General features: G+C 39.4%; 1 protein-coding gene across 1 annotated transcript in view; it reads left to right on the top strand.

Moving 5' to 3' along the window:
• Positions 1-18,287, top strand: part of LOC149204945 (uncharacterized) — a 165,392-nt gene that overhangs the window by 86,920 nt on the left and 60,185 nt on the right. Inside the window, exons 4-5 of the mRNA XM_089393391.1 lie at positions 7,819-7,878; positions 8,385-8,417. Of these exons, the coding sequence (XP_089249517.1) occupies positions 7,819-7,878; positions 8,385-8,417 (93 nt within the window). The remainder of the gene's footprint in view (positions 1-7,818; positions 7,879-8,384; positions 8,418-18,287) is intronic.

The raw sequence follows: 18,287 nt of genomic DNA on the forward strand, positions 1-18,287 counted from the left end.
GGTTTCCCTATATGGGATCCTAATACCCCAGAGGGATACATTGGCACATGTAGGGTGTGCATTGAGAGCCATGGGCCTCCACAGTAGCAGATAGCACTCCATGGATCCCAAACTATTTAGAGATTGCTCGTGGTTCGCTTATTGGACGAAGAATATGCACCTTATCCATCATGCCCAACTGTCCCCAAATTTGCACCATACACTTGGCAGATGATCCAGGAGTTGCACGATGATATGGCATCACCTACACCATCATCATAGCCCTTGTAGGCGATCTACAAGCATCTTCAATTTGTTTGGAGACCCATGAGGACACTTGTGTGCCCCCACATGTCATTTGGAGAACCACAGGTTATTACAAGGGGCCAATCCCTTGTCTGTTGCTTTTAAGAGTCCTACTCTTCATTATGGCAGCCATGGACCTCACTAGGCCTCTTAGAGGGCCCTACAACATGCATAGATTATTATTTGATCTCTTGAGAGGCTTATTCTTTTATTTATGGGCTAGTTTGGTGGGTTTGTCACCAAAAGTTGGATTATTAGAACATTATTTTAATTTTGGGGCTTATGCAGGCCAAGGAGGCTAATTCGAACTCCTCATTAGCGTATAAATACAAGTGATATGAGTTCATTATCTCATCATCACTTTGGATTGGATCTTTTCTCTCTCTTGAGAATTTCACACTTTTTCTAGAGGATGAATTGGAGCTTTATGGATGAATTTTTATGTATGGATATCGATCTATCTTATCTTGGAGCTTCTCTTTTGTCAACTGTGGATGGTTGGATATATTCTGTTACATGTAAGGACATGCTTTTAATGTTATTCTTATTTTACTTTGCCATATAAATTGGACTGGGTTTTTTGCTATTTTTAGGGCTAATTGTTGCATGCATTTACTGCTTTAAATTGTGGAATTTTGTCTCTATTATAGCGTCTCTTAATGTATGGACCATGTAATGTGAACGAAATCTCCTAGTGGTAATTCTATCAACGAATTGACCTTGATAAGCCATCTCGTTTGCACATGGAATTATAAAAGTTGCAAGATTGCTTCTCTTTGACCTAGAGGGCTAGCGAAGTGGTCTTGAGGCCTCCTTGATTGGGAATCAAAGATCCTTTACTCATATTCATCATAGACTCCATTCTCCCAAGACTAAGGCAGTAATCTACCAAGAGGTGGTCACCTAAAATCATATCTTTTCACCTTTTTCCGAGGTCTAGCCAAGTTGGGTTTACCTAGGGCGTCATTTTCTCAGCAAACTGCTCATCCAAAATGTTCGATCTCTTAGGGTCTCCTGCGCTGGTGTTTTCTCAAGACCTCCTCCAAATTTGATACCATTCCAATAGTGGAGTTGTGAAAAAAGCCAAGCCCTAGCTTCATGATCAAACTTTGCCCTAGCATCCCAAAGGTTAGTACCTTATTAGATCAATTCAAACCTTCAAGTGGATATTCTTTCTTTGATCCATTCCCATACCTTGTCCAAGTTAGGGACATCATTGGCTGCCATACTCTTCTCCCCTACCCTAGACTAGGTCCACTTGGTCCCATGTGGTCTCGTTCCTTTGAAAAGACAATTCTTCAAGAACCATCTAGGATTCCAATTTCAATAGGGATTTTAGGGATTGGGAAATTCCTTCACAAGTCATGTCACATAAACCTAACCCTCAAGTCCTCCCTTCCTTTCCCTAGAAGACATTGTACCTTGCTTAGAAAGTAAGCAAACTCTATTTTTCTAAATCTTTCGGGAAAGGGATTATTTGGGTCACTCCACATCCTTTCATTGACTTATCCTTCATCAGTGACTCCATAATATATCGGGTCTCCTCCCATCGGTGAAAGTCCATAAATAGAAGGGAGGCTTAGTTGAGATGGTAGTGGGCTAAGTCTCCATTTGTTGCCCTTGGTCTAACATTTTCCCTTTAGGGATCCCCCTTAGGTCCCCTGCTAGATTGAGCGGTAACAAGAGTCATTTGGCGGCCAATGTCCTTAATTGCAAAAGTTTGCAATTAGAGTCCTTAGCGAAACTTGTAGTGCTTTATGTTGTGAGTGCAATTAGTCTGTTTTTGAGCGCATACACACGAAGAAGAGAAACCATTTGGAACAAAAACGGTTAAATGATCTTGTCTTTGTGCAATACAACCTTTGACTAAAGCGGAACCAAATGATGAACAAAACACCTGATCTAGATCCCATTGTGTTGGACGATATTGATCCAACATCGGAATGGGTGGAGGAGACTGAAGATCCTGTGTTTGATGCTGATTTTGATATTTACATGGCATTAGGGGGATGACACAGATTTGGTAGTGCCATCAGAACTAGGATTAGTAGCTGCATCAAACAAAGGCAAACAACCAATGGAAGGCACTAGTCATGCAGCTCGACGAACTTGTGCTTCCATTAGGACCACTTCTATTGTTATTAGTGGCAGTGTTACTATTGAGCTATGTTGCAGGAAACGTAGTATAGAGGTCTGTTTCCGTACGGAAACGGGTACAGAACGCGGAAACGCGTTTGGTACGGCCGTGAAACGCGTTTCCGGCCGTACTGCCACGTTTCTCGAAACGGAAACGTGGCCAGTACGGCCGGAAACGCGTTTCAGGGCTGTACGACCCACGTTTCCTCATTAACTTGTGTTTTATTTATTTATTTTTTTTAATTTGTTTTTTAATTTACTTTTAGGGTATGTTAGTGACTTCTTGTTGCTTCTAGATGCGTGTCTAAAGTTATAAAAATGAATTTTTGCCCTAGTGTTGATATGCAGTGCATCAGGAAGTTTGAGGGATACGCAGTTCATGGTAATGTTAAATTCTTAAAGTAAAAGTGATATTCTCCTTTATTTTTCATTTTCATCCTTTTACTTAAATTTTTAACATTACTATGAAATGACTCAGGATGTTTGAGAGTGGTTTCGCCCTCATTGGATTTCATATGGAGAAGGTAGAATTTTAGATCTCACTCAAAATCCAGCAGACTTATTTGTTTTTCAGGATTTCAGGATTGGAGGGATTGCAATGTTTCCAATGGATTTTATCATGTACTAGGGTATGGAACTTGTATTTAATCAAGAGAACCAAGCCCTCTATGCAGGGGAAACTCCCAATAATCAAGATCATGTAGGGTACTAGGGTATGAAATGTGTATTTAATCAAGAGCACTAAGGTTGTTCGACTATGTAGGAGGAGACTCCCAATACAACAGTGGTCCTTCTAAAGAATGGGATGTGGATGCAGAAAATCCTAATTTGGATCTCTCTCTTGCAGCCTTATAGTCTTTATTGTACTTGCAGCCTCATATATTAATATAAATAAATGCTGATTTTGAGATTTGGATATATAATAAAGGTTGCTTTTGGATATTCCCATATTTTTATTTTCATTATGTGATCATTCATGAGTAAATGTGATGTAAACTAAATCTTAATGTTTAAGTGTAATAAATTATAATGTATCATTTATGCTTTATGATTGCACATATATATATATATATATATATATATATATATATATATTCGCGTTTCCCCGTTTCCAAAATTTGGGGAGGTCGCTTTTCGTATCACTTCCCGTTTCGGAAACTCGTACCCGTTTCCCCGTTTTGTGCAACTTAGCTATTGAGGTTGTAGATGATGCTGAGGCATCCTCAGAGTCTGAACCAAATGATGTCTCTGTAGCTCTTGTTGATGATCCTATGTCTAGTAGTGGTGATGAATTTGATGATTGATCATGTGTAGACTTGTAGTTTTGTAGTAGGGCAATGGCCTCATAGCTTGTAGCATTGTTTTTGGACTTTATAGGCCATTTAGAGCCTCATTGCTTATGTATTTTGTTGATGATATGTATTGCACTTGGTGCCATTTTGATATATTCACCTTTACATGGTATATAGATGAACAAAATTTACATATTTTGTCTCTCTCTCTCTCTCTCTCTCTCTCTCTCTCTCTATATATATATATATATATATATTGTGATTTGGGGTAACATCGAATGTGCTCTAGCCATGAAAATTGGTGGAGAGGCTAAAGCACATGAGATATCCAAGACCCAGAAATGGTTTGAGAAAATTACTTCCGGTTAGAGAGATATTAAAATAAATAATATTTTTAATGGAGTTCCTAAGTCTAAACTTAGGAAAATTAAAATATTAATGGGTATTAATATAAAACTGGGTGAGAATGTTCTAAAAGACATGGATCAAGCCAAATCTAATCTTAGTCGTTGATTAGAGATTTAATCTCGGTCGTTGAAGACTCAACAGGAAAAGTATAAGAGGAGGCTTGAGGGTCAGTTGGAGAGACACCAAGATTGATTAGTCAGTTCAATTTTCTGGAGCGGGGTTTGCTGAGAGAAATCGAACAAGTGATCTGAGTTGTAGCGAGGGGCAGTGAGTGCATAGCAAAGAGGCAAAGATAATGTCAAAGGACCAACGCAATGATTGAGGAGGCTACGCAGATGGCCAAAGAGACTGCGCAAAGGCTATTAGGGCCTGCGTGGGTGATGTAGAAGGCTAGAGAGCAGACGCAGGGGGTTCCAGAGCTATGCAGAGGCCCGCCCGCAGGGCTGACGTAGAGCCTTAGAGAAGCATTTGAAGGATTTTCATGGAACAGACTTGTTGAATATCTGCTTCCGAAGAGAGGTATTACTGCCAGATAGAAATCTCCGTTGGGTGAGCCAGTTTGGCACCCTAGTTGTACTCGAGAAAGCTGCTTAATAATAAAACCCTTAGAACTGTTGCACCGGTTTTCCCAAGTTGGGTTTTTTCGAGGACAATTGTCCAAAAATAACGGTGTCCCTTGTGTGTTTGTCTATAATTTCAGTTGATGGTTTGTAAATGAGTTGAGACTACATTTGTGTTTATTTTCAGTATTTATATGGTTAAATAATTTGTTAAGGAATAAAACAAGTAGGTGAAATAAACCAGATAATGCAGTAGGAATTTCCTGATGTGTTAGATTCAAAAATTCCAACATTTTCCTTATTATTTTATTGGTGGAGGCCATTCTCCACTTTTGCTGCCATTTAAATAAAATAATAATTTGCCTCCCTTTTCAATAAAATATTATTTTGGTGCCATTCCATTAAAATAATGATTTGTCTTCCTCCTCCAAAAAATATTACTTTTCCGCCATTTCATTAAAATAATAATTTCTCCCTTTTCTCACAAAATACTATTTTCCCCTTTTAATATTATCCAAAATTTGGCAAAACTCCTAAGTGATTTTTGCATGCACAAAATTAGGAACATTACCTATCTACTGGTTAACATGAGATGCAATTAAAAAAATAATAAACTTGATTCATACAAAGAGCATTTCTATGGAAGAAGACTCTTTACAATATCAGTTCCAATCTGCTCAGCATTTACTTTGGTTCAAGGTACTTTGGGTTATGTGATGTCCTGTCATGTTGGAGGCCTATAAGTTTGCTATCCTTTTAGTGAGGTGGAACTTCGATTTGGCTTAGTGCCCTGTCGGAAGTTGGTTTCATTAGATTTAGTGTATTGCCTAGCATCTGAGATTCTATACTTGCAGGTTAAGCTGGTAAGGCGATTTTTTGGAGAGATCATTAGGATTTTGAGAGAAGGGATGGGATGGACTAGAGATTGCTAGCTCGTTAGAAGGCATTGGTGTCGCTGAACAAGTTGGCTATCAAAGATATCACGGGGCTGATTCCTTTCAAATAGTTATACAATTTGAATATCAATATGCAGGGACCTCTATGGTGAGACCAATGTTTTAAAAAACGGCTGAATCGAATCCGAAACGGCCGAGTTGATCCGAGTCGTTGGGATTTTTTGTGACCCGACAGAAAAAATGGAACGGGAGGCCGAGTCATGACTGACTCGGCCGAGTTATTGCATGACTCAGCCGAGTCAGTCATGACTCGGTCAACCCAGCCAGTTCTGCAATAACTCGGCCGAGTCAATGAATGCGGCCTGTAACCCCAAAAAAAATGCGATTTTTCATATTTAAAAAAAAAAAAATTAACTGTTAGCTGATTGTTGGGGACTCCAAGGTGTTTTCTAAATTAGTTAAATGCTATTTGGGGTCCATTCCCCTCTCCTAGTATTGATATGCTATTCAAATTTCATGGTAATGTTTAAGAAAAGTAAAGTGACATTCTCCTTAATCTTCATTTCCATCCTTTTACTTAAATTTTTAACATTACCATGAAATGACTCAGGATGTTTGAGAGTGGTTCCGGCCTCATTGGATTTCATATGGAGAAAGTAGAATTTTATATTTCATTCAAAATCTAGCAGACTTATCAGTTTTTCAGGATTGGAGGATTGCAATGTTTCCATTGAATTTTGTCATATATTAGGGTATGGAACTTGTATTTAATCAAGAGCACCAATCCTTCTATGTACCTTGATGTTAGTGACATTGGTTGTCGAACTCCTTTGGGATTCGCTCCCAAACCAAGAGCTTCTGAAAATGTCATTCCCGCTCCTGTTTTCGCTCTCGCTCCCCACTTTCGCTCCCGCTCCCAAGTAACACTGAGCTAGATGATGTTGGCAACTCTAGCAGTAGCCAGTGGTACTAGTCATAAACTTTTGTTGTAGAGGCCATTTATAGCCTCCTTGGTTATGTGTTTTTGTTTTGATCTCTATATCATCATCGTGTATGTATTGGACAGTGCACTGGGTGCCATTTTGATATAATGGATATATTCATGAGCCTACTTTGATCATATGTTGTCTTCTATCTATATTCTAATGCTGTGTGTTTGGAAACATGAATGAAAATCTTTAAAATTATGTGTTTTTATAAAAAATAAATATTTAATGTATTTTTTACAACGACCGAGTCATTGAAATCGAGCCGGCCAAGTCGATACCGAGTCGGAGTCGGAGTCAGAGTCGACCCTCAGCTGAGTCGGAGTTTTAAAACATTGGGTGAGATGCAGTTGGAAATATGGGAAGCAGATTCAACAGTATGATGCCAAAATGCTATACTCTCTCTTGCACAGGAAGCATCTTTTATCTCCTGTATTAGATGCCAACTTTATCTCTTTTCATCTAGGGGAGCAGTTGATTTGACAGCTGCACAGTGTTTGGTTGCTCTACCTCAGTTATAACCTCTAGGCTTTTGCTTGGCTATTATCTATCATGGTTTGCCATCTAAAGCCCACATGTCTAAAAGTGGGCTGACAGATGGTCTTTGCCTAGTTTGGAGTCTACCAAAGATAGTGAAACACATCTTATGGGACTGCAAAACTGATCAATGATCCTGAACATATTTTGTGCAACTTCCTGATCCATCATATTTTATCCCTTCACAGGGATTTTTGATTTGCTAAGAATCAGTGCATTATTTACCATTTGTAAGCTGTAGTGCACGTATGTTTTTCCGATGAGGTCAGTTCAGTTCAATATTTTATCACCCTTGGTGAGAGAGGTATATATGTGATTGTTTTCCAAATGTTACCTTTTGATGAAGGAATCCAAAGAATTACATGCCCTAGCTTATTTTGACCTTATTTTTACTTTAGTAGCATTGGGAAAGAGAATATAAGACTCCACTGTATGTACCCTTCTGCTTTTATTATTCATCTTTGTAAATATCTACTGGTTAACACGAGATGCAATTAAAAAAATAATAAACGTGATCCATACAGAGAGCATTTCTGTGGAAGAAGACAGTCTTTCTGCTTTTTGAATGATTTATAGTGAGGCAGTATTATGTTAATATCTTAACTTGGATGCTTGAATTATATTGTTATATTCTCTATTTATCCATAAATATCATATTACTGTGTAGGTGGTTGGTTTTTATATAACGAGTACTGACTTGATTGTTTTGGTTTTGCAGGAGGATTCAGAGTATCTAGTGTACAGCCCCATTGATCCTCTATTTTTTGTTGCTGTGAAGGTTTAGTTTCTCAATCACCCAGGACTGATATCTCAATAGTATTTTTGATGTCTGGTGGTGGACATTCATATATATAATTGATATATATATATATATATATATATATATATATATCAATCACTTGTGTAGTTAAAACGTTAGTGGACCACCTATGTAATGAAAGAGAAATAACTATGTAATGGGAGAGAGAAGAGGCAATAAAATCTGGGAGGTCATCTTCAGAAACTGTTCAAAAATTGAAGAAATGGTGATTTTGTGCTTATTGATTGTCATGTTGACTGAGCTTGAAACTAGTAAAGTACTGTCTATGAGCAGGAAAGAGATATTCCATTTCAAAAAAAAAATTGATGAAGTACTTTGCTAGCAGATACTATGATGGAATGCCTTGAGATATTGAAGCAATTTTGCCCTCGAATAGTGTTTTTAAGAACCAAAAGCTGAACTTAGGTTTAATTTCCTTATAAGATTTTTAAAGGTTTCACATCTTTTGATCATTTTCTTTGCAGGATGAAAATGGTGAACTGAGAATGGCCGAGGATGTATGTAGTTTTAACCCTTTCTCTTTCAACTTTTCCCTTGGAATTAGAACTAGTATCTTGTCATTCATTAAGATAATGAGTATGTCCAATTTCTTGCTGTTTTGGACAAAAGTTGTCTCCATTTCTATAAACATCTTGCCCTCGTCATTACAATTTATCTGTATTGAGACTTAACATCCAGGAACTATTAAATTTTACTAGAATATCCCTTGTTTTTCTGCCTAAAAACTTCTGCTGCATTTATTATTGTAGCTTTTTAATATTACCCACAGGAAAGCATTTGTGCTCTGAGACCACTGAAAAGCTATATCCTATCCTTTGAGATGACAACTAACACTACATTGAACCCTATGGCACAGATTATAGGAGAGATGATATCATTCGATACAAGAGAAGAAAAAAATTAGAATAGATCAAATAATTTTATTAATGTTCAACAAATGATTACAAAGTAGTTCAATGGGACTAGAATAACCATACAATTGGTGTAATACCAAGTGGGAGTGCAAAAGCTGCTTCGATATCTATCATCAATAACAAAAGGATCTAATATCTAAGAATCAAGGAATAAAAAGCTTAGAAACTAGTACAAGAGTGGAGTTGGATTGTTTTGAACAAAACTACAAAAGACGATCATGCACTAATGTAATACAGGCCATTACAAATGCAACACCAATTTGTAGATTTGCGGGATTGATGATTGAGAACAGGTATAAGCATATATTTTGGACTTGTGTTCCTGCTCTAAACAATGCACTAAAAGACATTAGTGAAATTCCTTGGACCACATGCATTATTTTGGAAGCAAGATTGGTGTTCGTTTATAGCTACCATGTGTCTTTACCTATTTATGATTCATTTATAACTAGCAGATACAAGATATGTTACCCTGTTCATTCTTCTTGAGCGTATGATAGGGTTGTAGGAGGCCTTCCAATCTACACCAATTAATGTTGAGTGGTCTATTCTGGGGAGTACAAAATAAAATAGGGAAAGAAAATAATTTTGAATGATGATTGGTAAAATAAATGCAAATACATTTTCTTGTTCACATATGCAACACTGGTAATGATCAGATGTGCAGATTCAGATTCGCATAGTCTGGGGAGATATATGAGGCATTCGACATTACGATTGGCAGGATAAAGTCCATTATACTCAAAGAGGCCCCTCTTTGGAGCTTTTTAGAGGATTTCAAAAGTTCGTTGACAAGATGTAGAACAAATTAAGCATCCCCTCTTTATATGGTTGCTTATGCACTTAATCCCATGTGGTATTTGGATGCTATATTATGGGTTGATCATGCCAAGATAAGATGTTTGAATCTTAGTAAGCAATTCTCATTCTGCTTTGCAAATGTGAGGGGTGAGTTCATTTTGATCATAGGTTTGTCCTTAGTGCCTATGTTGATGCCAACAATAGCTTCAACCACTATAGCATTACCTTCCTAATAATCATCTAGGGTGGGTTATGATATGTGTCCTTGTGAGGTGATGGAGAGACATTAACAATCTCACAATGAAAGACTCTATTAGGTGAAAAAAAAATTAGTGAATTTAAGTTTTTGTTGACGAGGAAATTGCTTCTATTGTGCTTCAAGGGATTACAAGAGAGCTATTTATTCTCAAAGTAGTCAAGGATTGTGTTGATTTGTTTATCATAAAGGAAGGAGAGGTCCTAAGCCTATATCGACCATGCCTAGATGATATAACATTTATGGTTTGGTCCTCTACCAAAGGAGAGTACTCCTTGAGAGGAAGGAAACACCATCTACATGGGTTGAAGGGATAAGAGGCATGATTCTAGGGAAAGTATAGTGGCTAAAGGGACTATATCCTTTTTAACCTTACAAATCCTTCCTTAATTGAAGCGTTGCACCTCCCTATAGAGAGTGGAACAAATGGTGCACATGGTACAAAGTCATGGGAAACTAAGAAAAATGTTGTATGGTATGTACTAGTTAAGCATGGCAACTTTTGTGATGGTAAGCAGTGGTCAAGTGTGATAGCTTTTTAAGCATGACAATTTTTGTAATGGTAAGTAGTGGTCAAGCGTGATAGCTTTTGTAAGCACCTCTTTCCATCCAAGTTGATGGAAAGATATATGGCACCTAAAGGAGTAGTTTTGGATTTGCTAGCCCTTGAAAAACACAATGACGACATTTGAATTTGCTACTATCAAGAGTTTGGGCCAATGTTATTTGAATAACAATAAAGATAATATCTAGATCCATGATGGTTCATTTCGCCAGGTGATCCACCATTTGAACAATTGTATAAAGTGTCTCGTCTTCTTGGTGCCAATTCTCATTAATATCACATAGGTTTGTCAAGCCAAAGGAGATGTAAGGTTTGTGAGTATAAGAGGAAAAGACAATTTTTTATGACTGCAAGGGTTGGAAAACTAAAGTCTCAACCATTTTTGAGCACCTTATCTAGAGTTGGACTTGGTTGAGGTGTATTTTGTTACCGCTGAGGTTGGTTATTCACTTGAGTGTTGGAGTTTTAGAGTTTCCTTTTACCAGGCTTCATTTTGTTCTTCCTTTGCTTCTTCTTCTTGGGGTTGCCTCTTTTCTCATGTTTTATTGGTTGTACCTTATTGGTTTGCATGGACTCACATAAAATGGTTGAGAAGGGTTGAAAGTGGGTTTGAAGCTTGTTGATATTTCATGAGATGCTAGAGCTTGGGTAGGGGATCTATATGAGAGTTGAAGTTGAAGAGAATGGATGAAAATATCTTGTTTGTTGCTCCAGGTGTGGGTGAGAACAAGCATGGAATGCCTCGTGTCACCTATGAACAGAGACAAAATTGGATAATTCAAGATCCTATTTTAGAGACTTAAGACCCTTAACACCAATGTTGCAAGATTTAGCCACATCAAAATGTTTGATGAAAAGGTTTACTATCCACTTAAATGTAAATATGGAACCTTTAGGAACACAATTAAACAATACAAACACTTCCCTTTCCAAGGATCTAAGAATGAGTTTAGCACAATAAGTTCATGGTGCATAAAATCATTAAAGCAAGAAAAAATACATTTATGTGAGTAGCAGGGTTTTGACCTAAGTCTCTACTAAACTAGGTACTTCTAGAAATGGTAAAGGAGTAGGTGTCACGATCACATGGGATGCTAAAGGATTCCTAAGGTAATCTTTGTATGAAGTGGGTGAAAACATGTGTGATAATATTATGGGAGGAGAAGGATTAGGGCGTTGTATCCCTCCATGATAAGGGTAAAGGGATTGAGGTTGAGCCATTCCTTGCATAGAATTAGGAGGGAATGGTAGAATAGGCCTCAATCCATTTCTTTTGGATAAACATGGGACTTAACTAATGGTGTAAGGAAAAGGTTTGTGTAATGTTCCTAATTAGGAAAACTGTGATATGCAAAGCAAAACAATACATGCAACAGAAAATTTCAAAACATTCAGTGAACACCCATAAAAACTCCAGAAATGTCAACCAGCTAAGCCATTTTATTAAGTAATTGGAGCAATAATACAATGGTGTGGAAGGAGTGCACCTGGGCTTGTGTCAATGGCAAGCTTGACAAGACCCAGGTGATAAAATAACAAGCCCCGATGAAAGTACAAGATGCTCCAATGATGCCCTGCGCTGCCCCAGAAAACTGCATTGTTTGCTGGAAAGATACTGTTGGAAACCCCACTTTCGGTGCTCAGAAAATTCTATAAAATTAGCCCCAAGCTCCTCACAAATAACCCACCAAAACCTAGAAAGGGTTTGGTCTGGTTTTGACCCCTGAAATTCGGCCCCAATTACCACGTCCTCCTCCAACAGTTGGGAAATACGACCTGCCTGCAAACTCCTAGAAAAATCCCTCCAATCACTCCCAAAATGTTGAGTCTCACTGCCCCAAAGTTCTCCTTATTTCTCTCAGCAAAACTCAACTCCAAAACTCTTCCCACAAACTCCCATGTATTCCCAGAAAATAACATTTTTGCTGACCTTGGATGCACCAATTCGTGGTGCCTTCAATCAATAATCTCTTTCTCAAAAACTCCTCAATTAGGCTGACCTCTCCCTGAAGCTCCTATGCCAAAATTCTCCCAAAAAACACTACCTGGAGGACCCCTGAAATGAGCCAAGTGTTATGCCCTCCAACATCCTCCTGGAATACGCACTAGTTGAGTGAGTGGCCGTGTGTTTAGCTTTGAATCCCTCCAAAATTCTCTCCAAATTGGTATGATTTGACCTCCCTAGGGTGGCACTCGAAGTCCCCCAAAGAAAGGGTGAGCTCTATGCTTGGAAAACTCGACGTTGAACAACAATGTGCCCTGGCTAAGCAACTCGAGCAACAATTTTAATTTCGATTGGCAAAAGACCCCAAATGAGGTTGAGCTTCTCCTATTTATAATTTGTGAGTTCCCTTTTCCCACGTGGGCCCCTCCAACTAGCTCTTCGACCTCCTTTCCTTAGCTATTTGAATTCCTTCCTTGGCAAGTGTGTTGTCCCCTATGTGTGTGGCCCCCACGCTCCACAAGCAAAATATTTCAGCCTCCCTTTTCTCCTTGTTGATTTGGGGTAGCATCAGATGTGCTCGAGTCATGAAAATTGGTGGAGAGGCTACAACACATGAGATCTCCAAGACCCAAATATCATTTTGGAAAATTCCATCCGGATGAGGAGTTATTAAAATAATTAATATTTTTAATGAGTTCCTATGTATCAACTTAAGAAAATAAAAATATTAATGGGTATTAATAAAGATAAGGATGAGAAGCTTCTAAGAGATAAGGATCAAGTCTATTGTGATCTTAGCTGTTGATTAGGGACTTAATCTCGGTCGTTGATTCATCAACAAGAAAAGTATAAGAGAAGACTTGAGGGTCAGTTGGAGATACACTGAGGGAGACTAGTCAGTTCGATTTCTGGAGCGGGGCTTGCTGAGAAATTCGAACTAGAGGACTGGATTGCAGTGAGAGGCAGCAAGTACATAACAAAGAGGCAGGGATAGTGTTGGAGGACCAATGCAGAGATCAGAGAGGCAGACGCAGAGCCAATCAGAAAGACGCAGAGGCAGCGAGACTATGCAGTGACTGGAGGGCCTGCGTGGGTGACGCAGAGAGGCCAAGTGCTGACACAGTGAGGTAGAGTGCTGATGCAGAGGGTTTGGGAGTTGCGCAGAGGCTAGCTGGACTAACGCTGAGCTTAGGGGAAGCACTGAAGGATTTTGTGGTATTATTGTCGCGTGGTTATCTCTGTTGGGTAAGCCTGTTTGGCACCCTAGTTGTACTCAAGAAAAGCTGATTAATAAAATCCTCCCCTACTGCACTGGTTTTCCTACATTGGGTTTTTCCAAGGACAATTGTCCAAAAATAACTGTGTTGATGTGTTTGATTCTTGTGTATGTATTTGTTTCTGTATAATGGTGTGATATATGCAATAGAATTTATTTTTAATATTTACTGAAGGGATTTCGTAAATAACTTATTGGAAAATAAGTAGGTAAAATAAATCAGTTGTTGTAGTTATAGAATTTCTATTTAGAAATTTTCACATGGTATCAAAGCAAAGAATTAGAGACAGGAAGGGAAAATCAATTATGGGTCAAGATAGTAATGCAGAGGCATCCACGTCAGGAGACTCGTGTAGATTTTCAGAAAATTTCCCAAGAGATAGAAATTCTGATTTCTCTATGCTAGCTTCCAGATTGGAAGAAGAAGTTGCTTGCGTAGCAAGCTCTGCATCATCAGGGGTATGGTATATAGACAGTGTAGCCACCTGGTATATGACAGGAATCCGAGAATGTTTCTCAGATTATCAGGAGCAAAGAATGAATTTTCAGATCACCATGGGGAATAAGGCAAAGTGTACTCCAGTAGGGAAGGGTACCATAGTTTTTCAAACAGAAACATGAGAGCAGTTCCGAGCTACCAATGTGCTACATGTGCCAGGACTGGAGATGAACTTACATTCTGTATCACAACTTCAAAGCAAGGGCTATGGCATTCTCTTCATTAAGGAGAAAGTATACGTCAAACACCCAAGCTGGCATAAGTAACAGGTTGTACAAGTTGCAGCTAGAATCACCAATGGCACTGATAGGCAATAATGGAGACAAGGATTTGAATGAACTATGGCACAAAAGGATGGGACATTTGCACCATGGGGCTCTGAGAATTCTCAGGAAAACTGTGATAGGAGTTTCAAATCTTAGTACAAAACGAGATGATGTATGTAGAGGATGTGCTCTAGGAAAGTATGCCAAATCAGTGTTTCCTAGAAGTAAAAACAGGGCCAAGGGTGTACTAGGATTGATACACTCAGATATCTGCAGACCGATGTCCACAAAAGCTCTTAGTGGTACCAAATACTTCGTCACCTTCATCGATGACCATTCCAAGAAGACTTGGATTTCTTTTCTGAAAACCAAGGATGAGGTTTTATGTCGATTCAAAGAGTTCAAGGCTCTAGTGGAGAATCTAACTGGAAAGAAAATAAAAGTCTTGCGCTCAGACAATGGTGGAGAATATGTCGACAAGGACTTCACTGATTTTTGTGCTAAGGAGGGCATCAAAAGGGAGTGGACATCTCCTTACAATCCGGAGCAGAATGGAGTAGCAGAAAGGAAGAACAGGACAATCATGGAAGCAACTAGGGCTATGATGTATGATTAGGATATGCCAAAATTCTCATGGGCAGAAGCATGCAACACGACAGTCTATGTCCAGAATTGAACTCCTCATAGGGCATTGGGCAAGATTACTCCAGAGAAAGTCTTCACCAAGAAGACACCTGAAGTTAGTCAATTCAGGATACTTGGGAGTTTAGCATATTATCGTATACCCGAGGAGAAGAGGAAGAAGTTAGATCAAACTGCAGAGAAAGGATATCTAGTGGGATATAGCGAGAATGCTAAGGCATATAGAATCTATCTTCCAGGGAGCAGGAAGGTAGTAGTTCGACGAGATGTGAAGTTCATGGAAGATAGGGCCTTTAGAAAATCTCGAGAAATGCCTTCCAAGGAGTAGTCAAAAGATGAGCCATTGGTCAAACCACTTCAACCAGCGGAAGCCAGTACCAAGAATTCTCCTTCAGAACAGGAGGAATCACAGGAAGAGGAAGAGCTAACAGATGCACCTACTACCAGGGGAAGAACGAGTTGGGAACTCCGACAGATTCTGCGGGATGTAGAAGATTTCATCGGTGCACCCCGGAACAATAAAAGGGAGCGAAGACATCCGGATAGATATCAAGCCTTAGTAGCTCAAGATGGGGAACCTTCCAGTTTTCAGGATGCAGCTCAACATCAAGTTTGGATGGATGCAATGGTAGAGGAATACAACTTTATAATGGTGAATGATGTCTGGGAAGTAGTGCCTAGGCCTCAGGACAGATCAGTGGTAGGTTCGAAATGGATCTACAAGATCAAATACACCACAGACGACAGTGTGGAAAAATTCAAAGCCAAGTTTGTGACTAAGGGGTATGCTCAGAAAGGAGGAATAGACTATGAAGAGACCTTTGCCCCAGTAGCCAGGTATACATCTATTAGAACCATGATATCTCTTGCAGCATAGATGGGGTCGGAGATTCATCAGTTGGATGTCAAAACTACATTCTTGAACAAAGTGATGGAAGAGGAAGTATACATTGAACAACCAGAAGGCTTTGAGACACATGAAAAGAAATCTCATGTATGTAGATTGAAAAAAACTTTATATGGGCTCAAACAGGCACCTAGAGCATGGTATGGTCGAATTGACGGCTACTTGCAGAAGATGCGGTTCGTCAAGAGTGACACAGATCCAAATCTCTACTATTTGGTTGTAGAGAATGAGCCTCTAATCCTAGTATTATATGTGGATGATCTCTTCCCGACAGGATCATCCAGGCTCATCGAGGACTGCAAGAAGAATTTAGACACAGAATTCAACATGAAGGATTTGGGATAGATGCATTATTTCTTGGGGTTGGAAGCTTGGCAGCGGAAGGGGGAGATCTTCCTTGCACAAGGGAGATATGCTACAAAAATTCTGAAGAGATTCAGGATGCAGGACTATAGACCTATGGCTACTCCAATGATCACCAACTGGAAGAAAATTGATGCATCAGAAGACAAGGATGTTGATCCCACCTTATACAGGTAGCCCATAAGGTTCGTGATGTATCTGGTCAATACCAGGCCAAACATTTGTTACATTGTCAACACCCTCAATCAGTTCATGGTGGAACCGAAGAGGGCACACTGGGAAGCAGCCAAACATGTTCTCAGATATATACAAGGAACAGTCGATTATGGACTCTTGTACACCAAAAGCAATGATATCAAACTGAGTGGGTTTATTGATGCAGATTGGGCTAGAAGTTCAATAGATCAAAAAATTACCTTTGGGTATTGTTTCAACATTGGAGTGGAGATGACCTCTTGGTGCAGTAGGAAACATAAATCCATAGTTCTGAGCTTAGCCGAAGCAGAATATATGGCCACTAGCGTAGTGTCGTGCGAAGCCATATGGCTTAGAAAATTGCTTGTAAACCTATTCAAAAGAAGGATGGAAGTGACCAGGATCATGTGTGATAATTAGAGTTGCATCAAGCTCTCTGAGAATCCAGTATTCCATGATCGATCAAAGCACATTGATATTGAGTGTCACTTTGTCAGAGACTGTGTCCAACGAGGAGCTGTGTAGTTGAGCTACACTCCTATAAGAGAACAGGTGGCGGACATCCTTACCAAGGCCCTTGAAAAACCAAGTTCGCTTATTTCAGGGAGAAGATGGGGATGGTAAAGAATCCATTTCAGTAGCAGAAATGGATAAGTATTAGGTGTTGCAGTGCTATGAGCAGCATGATGCAGCATTTGAGAGAGAGTTGTAGTGCAGATGCAGTATTGGGAAGAAGGACTAGCAGTAGCACAGATGCAGAGGGAGTTGCAATACAGATGTAGCAATGGCAGTGATAAAGTCATGGGCAGCAGTACAGGGGGCATCAGTGCAGAGGATGTTGGGCAGCAGGCCAAGCATCAACACAGGTACCGATGCAAGATGATCAGGGTGATGTTTAGTAGTGGAGCATTACTAGAGCACATTCCTCGCTAAGAGGGAGTGTTAATTTGGGGTAGCATCAGATGTGCTCTAGCCATGAAAATTGGTGGAGAGGCTATATCACATGAGATCTCCAAGACCCAGAAATCATTTTGGAAAATTCCATCAGGATGAGGAGTTATTAAAATAATTAATATTTTTAATGAGTTCCTAAGTCTCAACTTAGGAAAATAAAATGCTAATGGGTATTAATAAAGATAAGGATGAGAAGCTTCTAAGAGATAAAGATCAAGTCTATTTTAATCTTAGCCATTGATTAGGGACTTAATCGCGGTCGTTGATTCATCAACAGAAAAAGTATAAGAGAAGACTTGAGGGTCAGTTGGAAATACACTGAGGGAGACCAGTCAGTTCGATTTCTGGAGCGGGGCTTGTTGAGAAATTCGAACTAGAGGACTGGATTGTAGTGAGAAGCAGCGAGTACATAACATAGAGGTAGGTATAGTGCCAGAGGACCAGCGTAGAGATCAAATAGGTAGACGCAAAGGCAGTTGGACTACGCGGTGACGCAGAGAGACCAAGTGCTAATGCAGAGGGTGTGGGAGCTGCGCAAAGGCTAGTTGGACTGACGCTGAGCCTAGGGGAAGCACAGAAGGATTTTGTGGTATTACTGTCGTGTGGTTATCTTTGTTGGGTAAGCTAGTTTGGCACCCTAGTTGTACTCAAGAAAAGCTGATTAATAAAATCCTCCTCTGTTGCACCGGTTTTCTCGCATTGGCTTTTTCCGGGGACAATTGTCCAAAAATAATTGTGTTGATGTGTTTGATTCTTGTGCATGTATTTGTTTCTGTATAATGGT

Source organism: Pinus tabuliformis, chromosome 1_2 (assembly GCF_031772625.1).
Source record: "Pinus tabuliformis cultivar Carrire ecotype Pingquan chromosome 1_2, CPIR1, whole genome shotgun sequence".
NCBI lineage: Eukaryota > Viridiplantae > Streptophyta > Pinopsida > Pinales > Pinaceae > Pinus > Pinus tabuliformis.